Here is a 19,557-nt window from a genome sequence, read left to right as displayed (position 1 = left end):
TCATTTAAGGTAAAATTGGATAGGTATATGGACAGGAAAGGAGTGGAGGGTTATGGGCTGAGTGCGGGTAGGTGGGACTAGATGAGATTAAGAGTTCGGCACGGACTAGGAGGGCCGAGACGGTTCCGTGCTGTGATTGTTATATGGTTATATGGTTATATAAATGCTTCTGATTTTCTTTTGGAATATTTAATTGAACAGAGCTTGCATTATTGGGTTAGATCTTTTTGCTGGACAAAGGAGCAAGATGGGTGAACAATGATATCAATTTTCTGAAGATGCAACACGATGTAAAGCAATGACATTTTAAGACTTTAGTTATGGGAGAGATTGTTTTCCCCTGGAGTGAGGAAGGCTGAGGGCGACCTGATGAAAGTATGAGATTATGAGAAACGTTCATAGTCAGAATCTTTTCCCCAGGGTAGGTGGAGTGAAAACAAGAGCACAGTGGTTTAAGGTAAAAGGACTGAGGGGTCTTGAGGATTGTGAATATCTGAAACACTGTCAGAGCAACTGGTACAATTAGATACAATAACCACATTTAAGAGATATTTCAGACAAACACTTCAATAGGCAATGCATTAGAAAGGTACAGTCCTAATAAGGGCACATTGAATTAGCATAGGCATCAATTTTCAGGGCAAAAAGATTAGCATGAACTTTGTGAGCCAAAAGTCCTGGTTTTACACTATAGCACTCAATAACCTAGATGATTTAACTGCTCTTCTTTAAGCAGTCTGAGGATAATATTTTGATGCGTAGGAATTTTTTTGTATTTAGGATGAGCCAAGCACAGGAATGGATCCTGAATCCAAGCGTTTTCTCTGGAAAGTGATCCTAAGTGAAGTGGAGGCTGGGTGTGCAGCCATCTTGACATCACACAGGTACATCAACTTGACTTTTGGCACATAGCATACAAACGAACGATGAAAGCAAAACCTGTATTTGTATTTGTTTTGGTGTGGTGTGGTGTGCCATGCCAAAAAGCCAGCTGAAATTCCATAGCTGAAAATTCTTTGCAAGTGAGGTTGCACACTTGTTAAAGTAATTGCATGGGGTCCATTAAAATTTGCTAAAGGTACGGTAGAAAATATACCATCTGCAATATATTCATGACCTTCAAACTTTAGTATGGGTGAACCATACGTTAGAGAACAGAATTGAAAGAGATGATATGTTGCATGTACCTGGTGGTCTTGTATCTACACCTCCAATGCACAGAGGACCAAGATACAATTTCCTAAACCATACAGAATAAAATTCAAGCACTCACCATAAAAACAGTATTCCACTTTAGATATGCTCGGCCAATGTCTGAAGTTCTTTATTCAGGTTGCTGCCCTGCCACAGTATCGAAATAGGATTTATTGGAGTCACAACTGTTATACTATATGACTATAACAAATGTGTTATCCTGTTTGTCCATTTTTATCTGGTTGACCACAACCTCCTTTTCCAGTGCATTTTCACTATTGTACTAATGGCTGGAACTAGACTTCCCTTCAAAATTTCCTCTATGATATTCATCCATAATATCCATGTTCTTCTGATGCTGGCCTCTACATCCTCTGTTGAAAGTATTGAACTTCCAAGGTCCTGTGCTGTTTAGAACCTTTGAGTGTTCTTTAACTTGAACAGCACTCTACGTCTGAAGCCATGATATGCTGTGAATTTGTTAAAAACTGTAGTTATTCAACCAATTATTGGTGTCATAACCCTAGGGTTTTTGCTTTCTCCAAAAATTTACCTGTTCTTCTCTTAATTTATTGAATCATCATTTTGTAATCTTTAATAAAAGTCTCTAAAGGTTGGCCACAATTAGTAGCCATTAGTAGGTTATTGAAAGTATCACTCACTCCTTGAGGAGTTTTTGAACCAGTTAAGCTTACCAGATAACCCTAAATCACACTAATTATGTAATGTACTAGGTATTTTTCTATGCAGTACCTACAACATCACATTATATATACTATGCTTATTTAGTGATGAAGTACTGGTTTATTTAATCAGCAATGCAAAGATTTTATAACCACAAATTGTACTTTCAAGATAAATTTTCTCTGGCAAAAAGCTACATTTTTGTTGGTCGGGCTTTAAAAATATGAGATAACTTAAATTGAAAATGCTCTAATTTATATTTATATATAAATTTGCTTACATAGTTTTGCAAAATTTGAAAACCATGGTGAGTTATAATGGACTGATTGCTTTAGAAGTGGAGAGAGCCATTACTGATTTGAACTTCCCTTCAAGGCCGATCTACTGAAACAATATTGGTCTGTTAAATGCTTAATGGATATCTTATTTACTGATTTACCAAATGTTTAAAGCTATTGTCTTGTTAACATTGTTTAACACTATTGATCTGTAAGCATTTGAAGAATTTAATTATGTTTTCTAAATCCTTTGGCTGAAATTGAGATGCAAACAAAATGCTTGGTAAAAGCATGTGCATGGCCTTTTTTTTAACTGTGTGCATTATTTTTTTCCATCACAAACCATTTTTTCTTGTTCTTTTTCTTCTTCAGCATGGAGGAATGTGAGGCCTTGTGTACCAGACTTGCCATTATGGTAAATGGGAAATTCAGATGCATTGGCTCTCCCAAACACATTAAAAACAGGTAGGTTTGGCATTCTGTACAGAACCACCTTGCTAAACTACAGACAAGTATAGCATGCAATGATCTTCTTTAAATAAATGCATGTTTTGTTTATGTTTCGTGGCAAGAATGAAATGAAGGGACCTTTCTTACAAAATTGAAACTTTTAAATGAAACTTCAATGGACACATTTACACAATAAATCAATGTTGTCCCTCCTGCAGATTCATTTCCCCGTATGTTTTTCTTCAGCTATGACTCAGCACTTTGCAGTTGAATCTTCAGGGATGATGAGAAACAAGGCACAAATTCAAATGTTTAAATTTTAGCCAGTTGAATAATAGTTCAGATTTAAAAGCAAATATTTGTCCCTAATCCTAGTTAATTTTGACCAATTTGGCATCAATTAATCAGATTATTTCTGGGAAGAATGCACACACTTGACTCTGAGAAAGGGTATTTTCATGGTAGTGTACAACTTGTTATCAGATGCGAGAAACTTCTAAAGAATTTGCCAAGAAGCATTGATAAAAATTGTCATTATTATTTTTTTGCAAGAGAACTTAAGCCAGACGAATGTCTCTGAACAGCGATTTATGGCCACATTTAGAACTGTAGTTGCTTCTAAAAGTTCATCCCATTAAAGCACAAGGAATGAATTTTGGAGGTAGAACTGATGTTATTATAGGGTCCATTTAGTCCTACCAACCAGGAATCATTTCAATGTAATAATGCTGTTTCAAATAGTGCATTTTAATATGCAATGTTTTATTTTGTTAGGTTTTTAGAACACTTTTCTGGTACTTTAGCAATTATTTTTTAAATAAAAATTTACAGATTACTTCCACTTCTGTGTCATGAAAAATAAGAAAATTAATTCTTTTGTTAATCACTTAGGTTTGGTGGAGTTTATTCAGTTAAAGTAGCACTCTGTCAAAAATCAGCCAGTGCAATGGAGCTCACAGAGCTACTGATGTCACATTTCCCAGGCACAATGTTGAAGGTATTTTATTAACAATGTTATGTAATTAAAGAGAAAGATTAATTAAATGGTTATGTTAAATTTAAAGTAAAGTAGTAAAGTTTAAAGTTTAGTAAAGTTCACTTGGCTATAATTAAGCTCCAATAGCTCAGATTTTGTCATGAAAGCTTTGCATTTTGCTAGTTTTGCCAAGGTTTACTGAAGCCCAGTGCTAACCACTAAGTACTACTTCATATTATGCCCCATCAGAATGTTTTCTCAACTCCTTTCTGCTATTTCCCAACCAATTACTGAGCTATATTAGAAGGTAGAATCCTATTCCCTGTGTTTCTAATCATTTGCATTGAAACTTATTGTTAGAGAAATTAATTTGTTCAGGAAATTCAATTAAAGTTGATTGCAAGTAGATTAGGCACAGACTTTGGAGTAAAGAGCTTTATTCACAATATCATAGGTAATGGAACCTCCAACAGTGGGTTTCAAACTCCAAATAATATAGAGAACACAGCTCCTTTTTTTTACATGTACAAATCAATCAAAAAGCAAAGGCTGTTTGATTCCCTTGTGAATTACAAAGGATAAACCAGGTTCACACGCAGTTCTCTTGTGATGAGCTACACCCATAGCAACAGTAAAAGACTAAAAATTCAGTCCTGTGTATAACTTCATATTAACAGACAGTTTGTCTCATATCCTTAAGGCTAATTCTTACAAGATAAGCAACTGCAAGTATTTATGTTAAGACTTGTCTCTGCTAAAAACCAAGGCCATATCTCTCACAAATTAAATTGCTAACTGGTTTCCATATTCAAAAGCTAATATTAACCCTTTGCCTAGCAAAAACTTCAACTCACGGTCTTTTCCTCCACACTTATCAAATGTCTTTCAGAAGATCAGAAGATCTGCAGAAGCTCCTCATCTAAAGACCTCTTCAAAATATTTCAACTAGTTTGATCAAGCATAACTATCACAATTCCATCTGCTGACATTTAATATTTCCCCTCCTGATAGATTCCACTTACTTCCCCCATGAATGACGTGAAGCTGACAACTCAATAATCCCCTCATCTCCCTCCCTTAAATAACTGAGTGACATCTTTATCTGAAAGTACAATTCCCAAATTTAGACAACTTTAGAAAGTTTTAAAATTCCCTGAGTGATAAATATTAAGTCCTTCGTGAAGGTTTGTTTTTAAATTGTTATTCAAAGGAAAGGGGAAAGGAAAACTGATTAAATTGAACCTGGAGGATTAATAGGAAAGGACAGGGCCATTAAGCTTTTAAGGAAAAAATGACCAGACTTTGAATCTGCTGTTAGAAACAGGACCATTGTAATACAGTCTTGCAATCTATGTTATTCATCTTTGCTGCTTCCTTTTTCCCCAGGAGGAACATCAACATGTTCTGGAATATCATGTGCCCCAGAAAAAAGGTGATTTAACAAAGATGTTCCGGTTTCTTGAGGATAACAAAGAGCAACTCGAAATAAATCACTACTCCATTAGCCAGGCAACACTTGACCAGGTACTATACAAGTATTTGATATGCAATATCAGCAAATGATGGTTAAATTAAAGTTTCAGTCCTCTTTTCACAGATGCACATGACCTATTCAGTACAGCATTTAATGAGTTTACCTCTGATTTCCAACATCTGCAGATTTTCCATTTTCATCTTGCTCTTTGTCACATATTAATTTATTTCATTTCCTGCTCCCTGATACGTTTCTTGATTGTACTGATGGATAAATCTACCTTTGATCCAGTAAGTATCAGAGTTCAGTCAAAAGTTTATGTGCGCATTTACAAGATTCTGAGAGGAAACATAGAAAACCTACAGCACAATACAGGCCCTTCGGCCCACAAAGTTGTGTTAAACACATCCCTATCTTAGAAATTACTAGGCTTACTTATAGCCCTCTATTTTACTAAGCTCCATGTACCCATCTAAAAGTCTCTTAAAAGACCCTATCGTATTTGCCTCCACCGCCGTTGCCAGCAGCCCATTCCACTCACTCACCACTCTCTGAGTAAAAAACTTACCCCTGACATCTCCTCTGTACCTACTCCCCAGCACCTTAAACCTATGTCCTCTTGTGGCAACCATTTCAGCCCTAGGGAAACGCCTCTGACTATCCAAACCATCAATGCCTCTCATCAACTTATACATCCCTATTAGGTCACCTCTCATCCTCCATCACTGGAAGGAGAAAAAGCCGAGTTCACTCAACATATTCTCATAAGGCATGCCCCCAATCCAGGCAACATCCATGTAACTCTCCTCTACACCCTTTCTATGGCTTCCACACCCTTCCTGTAGTGAGGCAACCAGAAATGAGAACAGTACTCCTAGTGGGGTCTGACCAGGGTCCTATATAGCTGCAACATATGCCTGCTTAACCACAGGGTCAATCTGCGCATCAGAAAGCATTTTATGAAAGATCTTCGACCTGAAACATTAACAGTGTTTCTTTTTCATAGTTGCTGCCCAACTTGCTGACCATTTCAAATACTTTCTGCTTTTGTTTCAGATTTTGGTTATCATTATTTTACAAGGATCGGTTGAAGTTCAGTGCTATTAATAACATTAAATACTGACAGAATTCCAGGGTCATTCCAGTCACTTATCTGAATTTACTATCATAAAATATGAGACTTAAGTTGCCACAGTTGCCATCAGCACTAATTTACAAGTTGTTTATATGGCATAACTGTTTAGTACATAGTTAGAATGAATGGTGCTGTCACCCTGATCCAGTGTGAAGGGGAAAAGTAATCAATCCACTGACTCCTTTACTGTTTTTAGCTCATCCATTTATGGTCTTGATCATTAACTGTATTATGCACTTGCATATATGAGCAACATTGGTTAAATTTAATGAAGGCCTAGAATAGCAGTGCTCAGCTTTGAACTAATTATGGTTTTTTTGATGCAAGTAGTTTTAATTTGTTTTATTTTAATTTTGATAATTTAACAGGTCACATTGTTATATTTTTATGTTAATTAGGACTAGTTAGATCAAAAAATAAAAAGCTGGGAATCTATTTGGATGTAGCTCATCATTTCAATTTGGAAGTAGCATAAATTGAAACAACGAAATTTTAAAATACCTTTTGGAACATATTCACTGCAGGGAAACTTACCTACTAGAGGTGCTCATTGGAGAATCATGTGTGAGTAGGCTCTAAATTTGTATGAACTAAAGTTAAATGATTGCAGTAGGTTTAAGCAATTCTTATAGCTTGGCCCAACTGTGATTTAGATTAAGATGCTGAAAATAATACCTATTACACAGCAATAAAGTTACAATTTACTGAGTGCAGCTGATCAGAAATGTGGATGGTGTCTGACTTAAGACCCTTGTTTTCCTTTGCATTGCCCTTCACCTCCCACCCCTCACTATAAATCTAACGGAAGTTAAAAGAGCTTCTCATCAGTATTCATCATTCATTCAGTCTTTCTCCCCCAATAGACCTGAAGTTGAAAACCTGTCTGACATCTTATCCTATTCCTGTTTTATTCACTAGGTCTTCATTAATTTTGCTCATCAGTTAGAGGAACCTCTGGCTGAAGAAGCTGCAGAAGTAGACAAAAGAAACCCATCGGTGTAGTGCTGTGAAGAATGGAATGCTGAAATTAATAACAGGATACTGATTTTACTTTCAAAGTTAACGTTTTAAATCTCAGGATATGATAGATGTTAAATACCTCAGCCATTTATTTTCACATGTCAATCGAAAGGATTTTCTTTTAAACTTAAACTTGTCTAACGATGATGGATTTTCAAAACACTTTTTGCACAATTGATCTGCTTACATTTTACATGGAACCAAGCTGGAGTAGATTACAATTTAAATCATAAAAATGCTGGATTTACAATATTGTAATGCCTATTATTCAAGCAGCTGGTATAATCATGGAGGAAAATCAGAAGATGCCTAGAACAATGTGTTACATGGAAAAAGATTTAAAACACAAGATCTGTTCATTTAAGATTTGTTAATTAGTGGTGTTGAAGACAAATATCAGAAAATTAAGTTATATCGAAATAAAAATCAGTTTTTGAATACTCCCTATTTTGATGCAATCAGCCTGAAGAAAGTCTATCAAATGATAACTGTTTCTGGTCAAAATGAATCCAGCAAATGAGCTGTTCTGACAAAATTGTCACTTTCTGTAATTTGTTTCTGCACTGTATTATATAATTAAGTTAATGATCTTCATAAAGTAAATAATATTTCATCAACTGGTATCTAAAAAAATCATACTTTTCCTTAATCACTAGATTCTTTAATTTTGGGTTAGTTAAATAAATCAATGTAAGATGCAATACTGTTAAAGTCAATTTTTTGAATGTAGTTGAATGTTTTCTTTAGATCTACTTATGTCTGGTTCAGCAAAAGTCTGGTTAAGAAGAAAGTCAATCTCTTTTCCACAAAAATGCCTTTTTGACATATTGACAGTTGTAACATGCAGTGGGTTCCTATATGTTAATTATTTGATTAGTTAATGGTCCCTCAATAGATTTTGGTAATGATCTGAGAGTCAACTAAGTTAAAATAGTTTCTGCGAATCCTGTGAGAACTGGGATTAATGCTTTAGTTAACGTAATGTTTTTTTAAAAAAACAGGGTGAGATTGATAGCATTAACAAATTAACTTACATAGACCATCTTAAAACATCATGTGGGCTTTCTTAACCAGATTCTTGCTGAACTAGGCAGAAATATTTGTATGATTTTTAATGTGATTTATTTAATATAAAAGATGTTGTAATTATAGAATTGGTTATTTTATTCAATGGGAAAATTTACTTTTGTGGATTCCAAAAGAATTATATTTGGAAATTATACATAAAATGCTGAATTTAGTGCAAGATTGATCACTTGTCATTTTGTAACCAAATTGAAATCAAATTTTTTGAACCTTAAAGAATAAAAGTTCAGATTTGCATACTAATTTGCTTTAATGCTTTCTTAGCCAGAGGCCATTTGAGTGTGGCAGTTCTCAGAACTGTCGTTAATTACATTCCCTTGCACAAGCCCATCAAGTCCATCCTGATTTTCCTACTCCTGGGTAGTTTGCAGTGAGCTTTTAAGTGACAAACGTCCACACCTTGGGGATATGTGAGGAACCCCACAGAGGAAGATTGACCAGAGGGAGAATGCACAAACTCCACATACAGTACTTGATTGTGACTTCCAATTTTGGCAATTGCACTAACAGTCCATACCAAGTTAATAGTTTTTTTGGCATGAATAACAATGATGTGTAAATGCAAGATATAAATTTTCTGTGTTACATTCAAAGTGATGGATGATACCACTACTGGGAATGAAATGATTCTCTCTTTAATCAGTGATTGTCAACAGAATGCATCTGCGCCTCTGGCCAGCCTGGGCTGAAGCAGAATAAAGCTCCCTGGATACTGCTTCAATAAGATTTATTTTTCCCTCTTGCTCAGCCTCAGAAGAGTACCGCTTCTGGAATCAACATGAACAACTAGATCTCTCAGACTAAACTTTATTAAAGTTTCAGAGAATTGGCTTACCAATTTGTACGAGCTTGGTACAATAGTGATGGCATGCTGCCCTTAACCTCTTCAGGTCTATCTGAGGCCGCACAAGCTCTAAGGTGATAATAAAGGGAAATAAATTCACATACACATTGGAGGAGGAGGAGAGGGGCGGGGTGTAAAATCATCACTGTATCAAACAATAGGTTCTTGAATGTAATGAATACAGCTAAAAAGTTTATTGGGAGAAAATCACGAGTAAACACCACAGGAAGCCATTTGATCCATCATGCCTGTGCAGCATTGGCCGCTTCATTTACTGAGGAGTTGCAAATGGAATTGCACATTCCCATTTCTCAGCATTTGATGGAAAGTAAGCCAATGACAAAACAGCTAAAGATGATTGGGTCCAGAAAACCGATCTGAGGAATTCCTATAGTGATATCCTGAATTCCAACATCCACAACCATCTTCATTTGTGTTAGGTTTGACTCACTGCAGGATTTCCTGCATCTGCCTGACTCTGTAGTCATTGTAGCTGATGAATTGAGTCTCACTGGAACAGGGGTTCACAATCTCTGTTATCCATGGAACCCAATCATTAAATGAGGGGTCTGTGGACCCCAGCTTGGGAACCACTGCACTAAGGTTTTGAAAATGGAGCATTCTATGATAGCACTGCCACAACACGTCAAGTTTGAACTCCTTGTTTGTAATGTCATTATTTGGTACTTGTGTGATGTGAATGTTATTGTCTTCATCTAGTCTTGCCTACCTCTTGCTGCATGGAGACATAGGCCAAATAATTTTCTGATGTGATGCTCATGGAATTGAACATGGTACATCATCAGCAAACATCATCTCTTTTGTCCTTATAGTAGAAGGAAGATCAGTGATTAAGTATTCAGGGATAGTTGGGCCTGTGCCAGAGTTGAGATGAATGACATTCAACAACCACACCCATCTTCCTTTCTGCAAGGTATGATTCCAGCTATTGAATTGTTTTCTGCTTGTTACTCATTGGTCTCAGTCTTACCAGTACACCAAGTGTACCATCACACTTGAGTGCATCACATCATGATGTACTCAATCAAATATTGTTGTGATGTTAAGTGTCGTCTCATTCATCTCACCTCTGAAATTCAATTCAAGTTCAGGTTTAAATACCATTCAACCATATGTGAATATAGCTAACTGAAACAGTGTTCCTTTGGGACCAAGGTGCAAATCACATTACGAACAGTGCACAACAATTAGCACAAATGCAGAAAAACACAGAGGGATAAAAATAATATAGCCCAGTCCCCGAGTAGCATGATCTGTAGATTGATGGTAAATTGTCCTAATCCAATTTGTTCTTCTAGTGAGCAGCACCAATGGGCAGGCCAGCCCCAACCCAGTATGGATTCTGGTGTGTCCACAGAGGCCTCTGCTCTCTCCCACACTGCCTCTGGTGTCTTCCCCCCAGCGACTTCAATAGGTGTCCCTACCACAACTGAGGCAAGGCAGCTGTCCTGCCTTTGGCCTTGCCAGTGAACTGGACTTGTAGTATTCTACATTACCAATGATCAACAGGGTTTTGTGAGCACAATAAAAAAATAATGCACAGGACAATCACTTGCATCAAACTCTGTCTCAGCGTGACAACGTTATGCGACAAGTCCAGCTCCGTCACTATCAAGCAATCACTGGTGGGATAGTCGTGCAGTATCCGAGGTTGTTGGCATCCTGCAGTGACTTGTGGCTGCTGTGTCTGAGTGTGAAGACCATTGGTCCACGTTTGAACCACGACTACAATAAAGTCTGGAGCTGAGTGGCTCTGGTGAAATCCAAATTGTCATTCAGTGGATAGCAACTTCTGCTTGATAGCTTGAGACATTCCACCTGATGGTGAGGTCATCTAGTTGGTAACCAACTCAACTGGACTTCTGGGTTGTTTTATATTTTAGTGCTAAAGGGCTAGTTCGCTCCAAATCTAAATCCCTAACCCTGCCGCTTGGGTATTGTCTATTTCTTTAGCCTGTTTGTTGCATTGGTTGCTTGCTAGCCTATTTTTTTCCCCTGTCATATGTATTGAATTAAACTGCAGAATGGATCTGTGGTGGTGAGGAAGATATTCGAATGCCAAGATGGATCAATAATGCTTCAGCTCGAATATGGCTCCAATTGCTTCAGCCTTGTCCCTGCCATTATGGGGTTGATCTCAGAATATCCTCTACACATCAGGTGATTGAATTGTTACCTTGTTCTTCTTGGCTTAGTGTGACAAAATGGCAGAGCTTTGATTTGATCCATTTATTGTGAGAGCCTTTAGCTCAGTCCATTGCATACTACTTTAATTGTTCAGCACGATGCAGCTTCACAATGTTAATGTCTCTTTCTATGACTGCCCAGTACTACTTTGCAGCATGTGAGGCATTTTCACATTCTTCATTGAATTAGATAAGGATATTGATTACAGCAGAGCAAAAGAATAAGATCCTGGGAGATTTGACAGGCTATGGAGTAACTTGAACAAGGTGGCAAACTGATTGGATTATATAGGAAAAATGAATTTTAAAGAAAATAAAATTACAAGGAAAAGGAGCTCAGAGATCAATACATGGAATTATGATATTGCAGCCATTAGTGAGACTTGGTTGCAGGAGGGGCAGCATTTAATATTCTGGGCTCCGTTGTTTTAAATGGGAAGGGTGGTATTAATAGTCATGGAAAATGTCACAGCAGTGCTCAGTCAGGACAGATTTAAGAATAGTCTAGCGAGGTGATATGGGTAGAACTGACCATATTAAAAGGGCTATGTTACAAATCACCAACAGTCTGCTGGATTTAGAGGAACAAATTTGTAGAGAGACGGCAGACTGTTGCAAGAAACAGAAGTTAGTAATTGGTGATTTTAACCCTCTACGTATTGATTGAGAGTCCCATACTGTGAAAGGACTAAATAGGATAGAGTTTGTCAAGTGTGTTCAGGAAAGTTTCCTTAGAAGTCCCAATGAGAGAGTATGTGGTGCTTGATTTGCTATTAGGGAATGAGACAGAAATTTGTGTAGGGGAACACTTTGCATAAAGTGATCATAATGCCATTAGTTTCAAAGTAAATATGGAAAAAGATAGGTTTGGTCCGTGGGCTGGGACTCTAAACTGGAGAAAGCCAGATTTGATAATGTTAGAAAGGATTTGCCAAGCATGGATCGGGACAGGCTGTTTCAGACCATGAGATACAGGAGCAGACATAGGCCATTTGGCCCATCAAGTTGGCTCTGTCATTTCATCATGGCTGATTCATTATCTCTCTCTGCCCCAGTCTCCTGGTGGTGCTGAGGCTCTGATGAAAAGAGAGGGTCAGAGAATGCTGAATCTTTGTGTGTGGAGTTAAGAAACAGCAAGGGTAAAAAAAACATTATGGGTGTCATATATAGGCCTCCAAGTAGTAGCAAAGATGTGAGGTTGAGATTGCAAAGGGAGCTGAAAAAGGCATGTAATAAGGGCAATGTCACAATTGCATTGGGGGTCTTCAATATGCAAGGGGATTGGGAAAAATCAGATTGGTGTCAGATCACGAGAGGGGGGGGGGTTTGTCGAATGTCTCTGAGATGGCTTTTTAAGAGCAGCTTGTGCTTGAGCCTGCTAGGGGAAAGGCCATCATGGATAGGGTGTTGTGTAATAACCCAGATCTTATTGGGAGCTTAACACAAAGGAACCCTTACGAGGCAGAAATTTGAGAGGGAGAAGCAGAAGTCACGTGTATCAGTATCACAGGAGAATAAAGGGAATTACAGAGGCACAAGAGAGGAACTTACTCATGTGGATTAGAGGAAGATACTGGCGAGGATGATGACAGAACAGAGATAGCTGAAGTTTCTGGGGATAGTTCACAAGGTGCAGAATAACTATGTCCCACAGAAGAAGTAGTTCTCAAATGGTGGGGTAGGCAACTGTGGCTGATAAGCGAAGTTAAGAACTGCATAAAAGCCAAGGAAAGGGCATATAAGGTAGCAAAAGTGAGTGGGAAGTTGGATAATTGGGAATTTTTTAAAATCCAACAAAAGAGAACAAAAGAAACTATGAGAAAAGATGAATGACAGACTAGCCAATAATATAGAGCAGATTTCTACAAGTTTTTTCAGTTCTGTAAAAAGTTAAAGGGAGGTGAGAGTCGATAGTGAATCACTGGAAAATTGTGCTGGTGAGGTAGTAATGGGGGACAAAGAAATGGCCGGTGAATTTAATGAGTACGCTGCATCTGTTTTCACTGTGGAAGACACTAGTAGTGTACCAGATGTCGGTAAATGTCAGGAAGCAGGAGTGAAGTGCCATTGCTATGCAATGGAAACAGTCTAGGCAAACTCAAATGTCTTAAGGTGGAAAAGTCACCTGCAGCAGATGGACGACATCCCAGAGTCCTGAGGGAGGTTGCTGAAGAGATAACGGATGCATTGATCATGATCACATTTGCTGTGAAAATGGGGGAGACCTCCCTCTCCCTGATTAGGGAAAGAGAGAACCTGTGGCTTATTGAATGCTGGATGATATGCGATAGTCTTTGGGGTAACTGCAAGGTCTGTGTCTTTGCTATCGCTTAGCTCACGCTTGTGTTTGGTAGCGGGTGTGCTTTTTTTGCTGGGGGGGTGTTGTTGCCTGGCTGCCGTTTACGTGCAGCACGAGGGAGCTGGGGAACTTTGGGGTTCTCACGTTTAACTGTTGTTCATTCTTTAGGGCACTTCTCTGTTTTTGTGGATGTTTTGTGAAGTAAAAGCATTTCAGGATGTATATTGTATACATTTTTCTGACATTAAATTGAACCTTTGAACCACTTTATTCTGGCTCGGTCCTGGAGGACTGGAAAATTACAGATCTCATTCCATTCCTTAAGAAGAGAGGAAAGCAAAAGAAATGAAATTAGAGGCCAGCTAGCCTAACCTCAGAGGTTGGGAAAATGTTGGAGTCCATTATTAAGGATGAGGTTTCAGGGTACTTGGAAACTAATGATAAAATAAGTCGAAGTCATAATGGTTTCTGTAAAAGGAAATCTGCCTGACAGATCTGTTAGAATTCTTTGAGGAAATAACAAGCAGAGTGGAAAAAGGAGAGGCAGTGGATGTTGTTTACTTGGATTTTCAGAAGGTGTTTGATAAGGTGCCACACGTGAGGCTGCTTAACAAGATAAAATCTTATAGCGTTACAGGAAAGATTCTGGCATGGATAGAGGAATGGCTGACAGGCAGGAGGCAGTGAATGGGAATAAAGGAGGCCTTTTCCGATTGGCTGCCAGTGACTAGTTGTGTTCCTTAGGGGTCAGTATTGGGACCACTGTTTTTGACATTGTTTGGCAATGATTTAGATAATGGAATTGATGGCTTTGTGGCAAAGGTTACAAATGATACAAAATACAAGAATAGGCAAAAATGTGGCAGATGGAATACAGTGCCGGGAAATGTATAATAATGCACTTTGGTAAAAGAAACAATAGTGCAGACTATCATCTAGATGGGGAGAACATTCAAACATCAGAGGTGAAAAGGGACTTAGGAGTCTACATGCAAGACTTCCAGAAGGTTAATTTACAGGTTGAGTCTGTGGTAAAGAAGGCAAATGCATTGTTAGCATTTATTTCAAGGGGAATAGAATATAAAACCAAGGAGATAATGCTGAGACACTAGTCAGGCTGCTCCAGTTAACAGTTTTGGGCCCCATAATCTCATAAAGGATGTGCTGTCACTGGAGAAAGTCCAGAGCAGCTTCACAAAAGGTAAATCTGGGAACAAAGGGGTTAACATATGAGGAGCATTTGGGAACTTTGGGCCTGTACTCACTGGAATTTAGAAGAATATGTGGAGATCTGATTGAAACCTATCGAATGTTGAAAGGACTAGATAAGGTGGATGTGGAGAGGATGTTTTCGCCGGTGGGGGTGACTTGATCTCCATAGCAGCCTTCTGGCAAAGGTGTACTTTGTAAGTGGGAGACCTTCAAAAAGTGAAATGTTGATAGTACAAAGCCTGTATGAATAACAAGCAAGGAAACCTTGGCTTTCAAGAGATATTGAGGCCCTGGTTAAAAAAATGGAGGTGCATAGCAGCTATAGGCAGGTAGATCAAATGAGGGGCTTATGGAATACAAGAAAGCAAGAGAACACTTAAGAAAAAAATCAAGAGGGCCCCATGAGTTTGCCCCAGCAGACAAGGTGAAGAAGAACCCCAGGGGATTCTACAGATACGTTAAGTGCAAAAGGGTTGCAAGGGACAAAATTTAGTCCTCTGGAAGATCAGACTGGTAATCCATGCATGGAGCCAAAAGAGATGGGGAAGATTTAAAATGAATATTTTTGCATCTGTATTTTCTCAGGAGATGGACACTGAGTCTAAAGAGGTGAGGCAAAGTGCCATCAACTTCATGGACCCCATACAGATTACAGAGGAGGTGGTATTTCTTTCTTTTTGAGGCAAATTAAGGTGGATAAATCCCTAGAGCCTGATGGGATGTTTCCTCAGACCCTGTGGGAGGTAAGTGCAGAAATTGCAGGGGCTCTCGCAGAGGTATTTAAGCCATTATTGTCACTTAGTGACAAGCGAGGTACTGGAGGAGTGGGGGATAAATCAAGTTGTTCTGCTGTTTAAGATGTGCTCCAAAATAAACCAGGAAATTATAGGTTGGTGAGCCTAATATCAGCAGTGAGAAAGTTATAGGAAGGTATTCTAAGGGACTGGACATATGAGTATTTGGATCGATAAACTGATTAGGGATGGTCAACAGAGGTCATGTCTAACCAAACTCAGAATTTTTTTTGATGTTACCAGAAAAGTTGAAGGCAAGGCAGTGGATAGGCTTTTTCCATTGAGAGTAGGGGAGATTCAAACAAGAGGACATAATTTGAGAGTTAGGGGGCAAAAGTTTAAGGGTAGCATGAGAGGGAATTTCTTTACTCAGAGAGTGGTAGCTGTGTGGAATGAGCTTCCAGTAGAAGTGGTAGAGGCAGGTTTGGTATTGTCATTTAAAGCAAAATTGGACAGGTATATGGATAGGAAAGGAATGGAGGGTTATGGGCTGAGTACGGGCCAGTGGGACTAGATTAGTATAAGCATTGGCATTTTCTAGAAGGCCTGTTTCCATTCTGTAATTGTTATATGGTTATATGATATTTTCTACATGGACTTTAGGAAGGCATTTGACAAGGTCCCGTATGGGAAGTTGGTCAAGGTTCAGTTGCTCGACCTTCAAGATGAGCTGGTAAATTTGATTAGACATGGGCTTTGTGGGAGAAGCCAAAGAATTGTGGAAGGTGGTTGCCTACCCGACTGGAAGCCTGTGACTAGTGGAGTGCTGCAGAGACTGGTGCTGGATCTGTTGTTGTTTGCTATCGTTAATCAGGATGATAATGCAGTTAACTGGATCAGCAAATTTGCGAATGACATCAGGATTAGGGGTGTAGTAGACAGCAAGCAAGACTGTCGGAGCTTGCAGCAGGATCTGGACCAGCTGAAAAAATGGGCTGCAAAATGGCTGAGGGAATTTAATGGAGACAAGTGTAAGGCTTTGCACTTCAGTAGGACCAACCAGGGTAGGTCTTATGCAGTGAACAGCAGGGTACTAAGGACCGTTGAAGAGCAAAGGGATTGGGGAATACAGGTCCATAATTCATTGAAAGTGGCAATTCAGTCAAATAGGGTTGTAAAGAAAACTTTAGGCAGATTGGACGTCATAAATAAAACTACTGAGTACAGGAGTTGAGATGTTCAAATTGTACAAGATGTTCGTGGTGCTTAATTTGGAATATTGTGTGTAGTTTTGGTCACTTGCCTACAGGAAAGATGCAAATAAGGTTGAAAGAGTACAGAGAAATGTACAAGGGTGTTGCTGGGACTAGAGGACCTGAGTTATAAGGAAAGATTGAAAAGGTTAGGACTTTATTCCTTGGAGTATGGTGGCCCAGGGAGAGTTTTTACGTTCTCCCTGTGACCACGTGGGTTTCCTCCCACAGTCCAAAGACATACCAGCTGGCAGGTTAATCGCTCATTGTAAATTGCCCTTCGTTTAGGATTAAATCAAAGGGTGGTACGGCTCGAAAGGCCTATTCTGAGCAGTATCTGAATAAAAATTAAAATGTAGAAGATTGAGGGGAGATTTAATAGAGGTATACAAAATTATGAGGGCATAGATAGAAGTGTCCTGAGAGTGTGGAATGAGCTGCCAGTGCAAGTGGTGCATGTGAGCAGGATTTCAATGTTTAAGAGAAGTTTGGATTGGTACGTGGGTGGTTGGTGTATGGAGGGCTATGGTGCGGGTCGATGGGAGTAGGCAGGTTAAATGGACTAGACTGGCCAAAGGCCCTGTTTCTGTGCTGTACTTTCCTGTGACTATGGAAAGCCCAGGTAATCTCAGGCCCATTTTGTGACTGCTGGAGCAGGCGATAAGCATGCAATGCACGAGACAACGGTCATTGGTTGACATCAGTATGCATGTCCATTGACTCCAGTGACTAAATGTCATCTAAATTGGATTACATCTCCAAAATGAGAGTGTTTGCATAAGACATACTCTAATAGGGATTACACTTTATTGCAGTGGTGATTAAAATCATTTGCTATGCAACAGAATTTCTATGTCAACATGACTTTAAGTTATATTGATATGTTTTAGAGTAATCAGAAGCAATGCGGCATATGGATTGGACAATAGCTTCATGAATTTCACCATTAAAAAAAAAAGTCCAGCAGAAGGGGAAAGGAGATGGGGAATGGGTACAAGAAATATCTGTTGAATTATTCATCAGAGCCAACTGTTCAGCAGATCCAACAAAATTCATTTTAATGAAGTGTGTATCTTCTGCTATTCAAGGCCTCTTAAAGGGGCAACACTGAATTTCGGAACAACTAACACACGTTTCTCAATCCAGTGATCAGTGATCTGATCCTAAATGAATATTTTGTTGCAAGGTTGAATCAACGGACCACAACCTTTTCAATTTGGAACTGGTTCTGGGAAAATTGGATTTGCTAAGGATATGACAATATACTATTGATGACAGAGGTAGCAGAAGATGATGAAATAAATGCGAATGATGCAGATATAGGCAATGCTGTTCTACTATCTAGTCAAAAGTCCATCCAAATATACTTAAATATACAGACCTTCAGATTTCCAACAGGACATCACCAAGGTCAGTCTGAAGCCAAAAGCCTTTTCTCCCTCTTCATTGAACTACATTTCCTTTGGGACACTCTGTCCACAGGAACTTCAGGCTCATTAGATTTTAAGGATTAAATTTGCATTCAGAAGGAAGATAATGTTAAAAGGGATCAAGAGGCATGACAGAGTATAGGAATATGCCAGTGAAATTGAGGATCAGATATGATCAGATTAATTGACAGTAACTGTGAAGAGCTGAATAACCTTCTCCTATTTCTTATGTCTCTATCAATACCTTTGCATACTGATACATTTTATTCCTGTGAGCACTAAGGAAAAAAGTAATTTTGAACTATGCTCCTCTTGAGACAAGTACAGTGATTCCTGGAAACAAATTCAAGTTTCAGAAACAAGGAGAAAATTACACTGGAACAAATGAAACATTTGAAATAAGGTTGGAGAGTATCGCAATTAGATATCCAAGAAGAGAAGCAAAAAAACCTTTGATTCAGTCCAAAAATAATTAGAAAAGGAAACCTGCAGTAACCATGGAAGGAATGAATCAATATTTCAAATGGCTCCTGCAATCATTTTCTTCATCCATGAGAGATTATCTGTTCTATCCACTTCTGGAGATTACCTTATCTTACTTCCAAAGATTAGGCTATCAGGCCTTTTTCATCTCCATTGCCATTCAGTAAGAACATGGCTGATGTGATCTTGGCCTTAGCTTCTGCCTGATCTCCTTAAGTTTTGATTCTCCCAAGCTTATAATCTATTGTAGCCTTCAATATATTTAATAACTCAGACTATATATCTTTCTTTGATAAGGAATTGCAAACCTTTGAAGATGAAGCTTAGGAGGGTTAATGGTGCCAAACAGTGACTCCTTTGTTTGCATCTTCGGAAACAGCGCTATTTCCATCTTTAATATCTCTATTTTTCCCTTTCAGGGTTCTTTTGAAGACCCTGACCTGGAGTTACGTGCTGACTTTGGTTCTTTGTGGGAATGGGACCCGCTCTTGGGGTTCCATAACTGGCTGTTGTTGGGCATGCCAAAGGCTCAGTCTAAGAGTCCAGCTCGGATGTGGAAGCCTAGGATCTCAGGGCTCTGGAGACAGGCAGATTGAGGGCCGGTGTTATGACAGGCAACTCGTGTGTCATTGGGAGAGTCGAAATATCTACGGCTCTGTGCCTGGAGAACAGATCTTTGCGATCTTTAGGCACAGAGTTCAAAAAAGGCTACATAATGGACTTTTAACATCGTAAACTAGCGAGTTAGAAACATAGAAAACCTACAGCACAATACAGGCTGTTCAGCCCGCAAAGCTG

General features: G+C 38.7%; 1 protein-coding gene across 1 annotated transcript in view; it reads left to right on the top strand.

Moving 5' to 3' along the window:
- LOC132395165 (ATP-binding cassette sub-family A member 13-like) overlaps positions 1 to 8,449 on the top strand; it is a 205,445-nt gene extending 196,996 nt beyond the window's left edge. The window contains exons 60-64 of the mRNA XM_059971462.1: positions 781 to 884; positions 2,529 to 2,621; positions 3,498 to 3,603; positions 4,969 to 5,106; positions 7,110 to 8,449. Of these exons, the coding sequence (XP_059827445.1) occupies positions 781 to 884; positions 2,529 to 2,621; positions 3,498 to 3,603; positions 4,969 to 5,106; positions 7,110 to 7,193 (525 nt within the window). The 3' untranslated portion in view covers positions 7,194 to 8,449. The remainder of the gene's footprint in view (positions 1 to 780; positions 885 to 2,528; positions 2,622 to 3,497; positions 3,604 to 4,968; positions 5,107 to 7,109) is intronic.
- The last annotated feature ends 11,108 nt before the right edge of the window (positions 8,450 to 19,557 follow it).

The sequence above is a fragment of the Hypanus sabinus genome, chromosome 6 (assembly GCF_030144855.1).
Source record: "Hypanus sabinus isolate sHypSab1 chromosome 6, sHypSab1.hap1, whole genome shotgun sequence".
NCBI lineage: Eukaryota > Metazoa > Chordata > Chondrichthyes > Myliobatiformes > Dasyatidae > Hypanus > Hypanus sabinus.
Note: the sequence above shows the minus strand (reverse complement) of the source record. Positions and strands in the feature narration are given on the sequence as shown.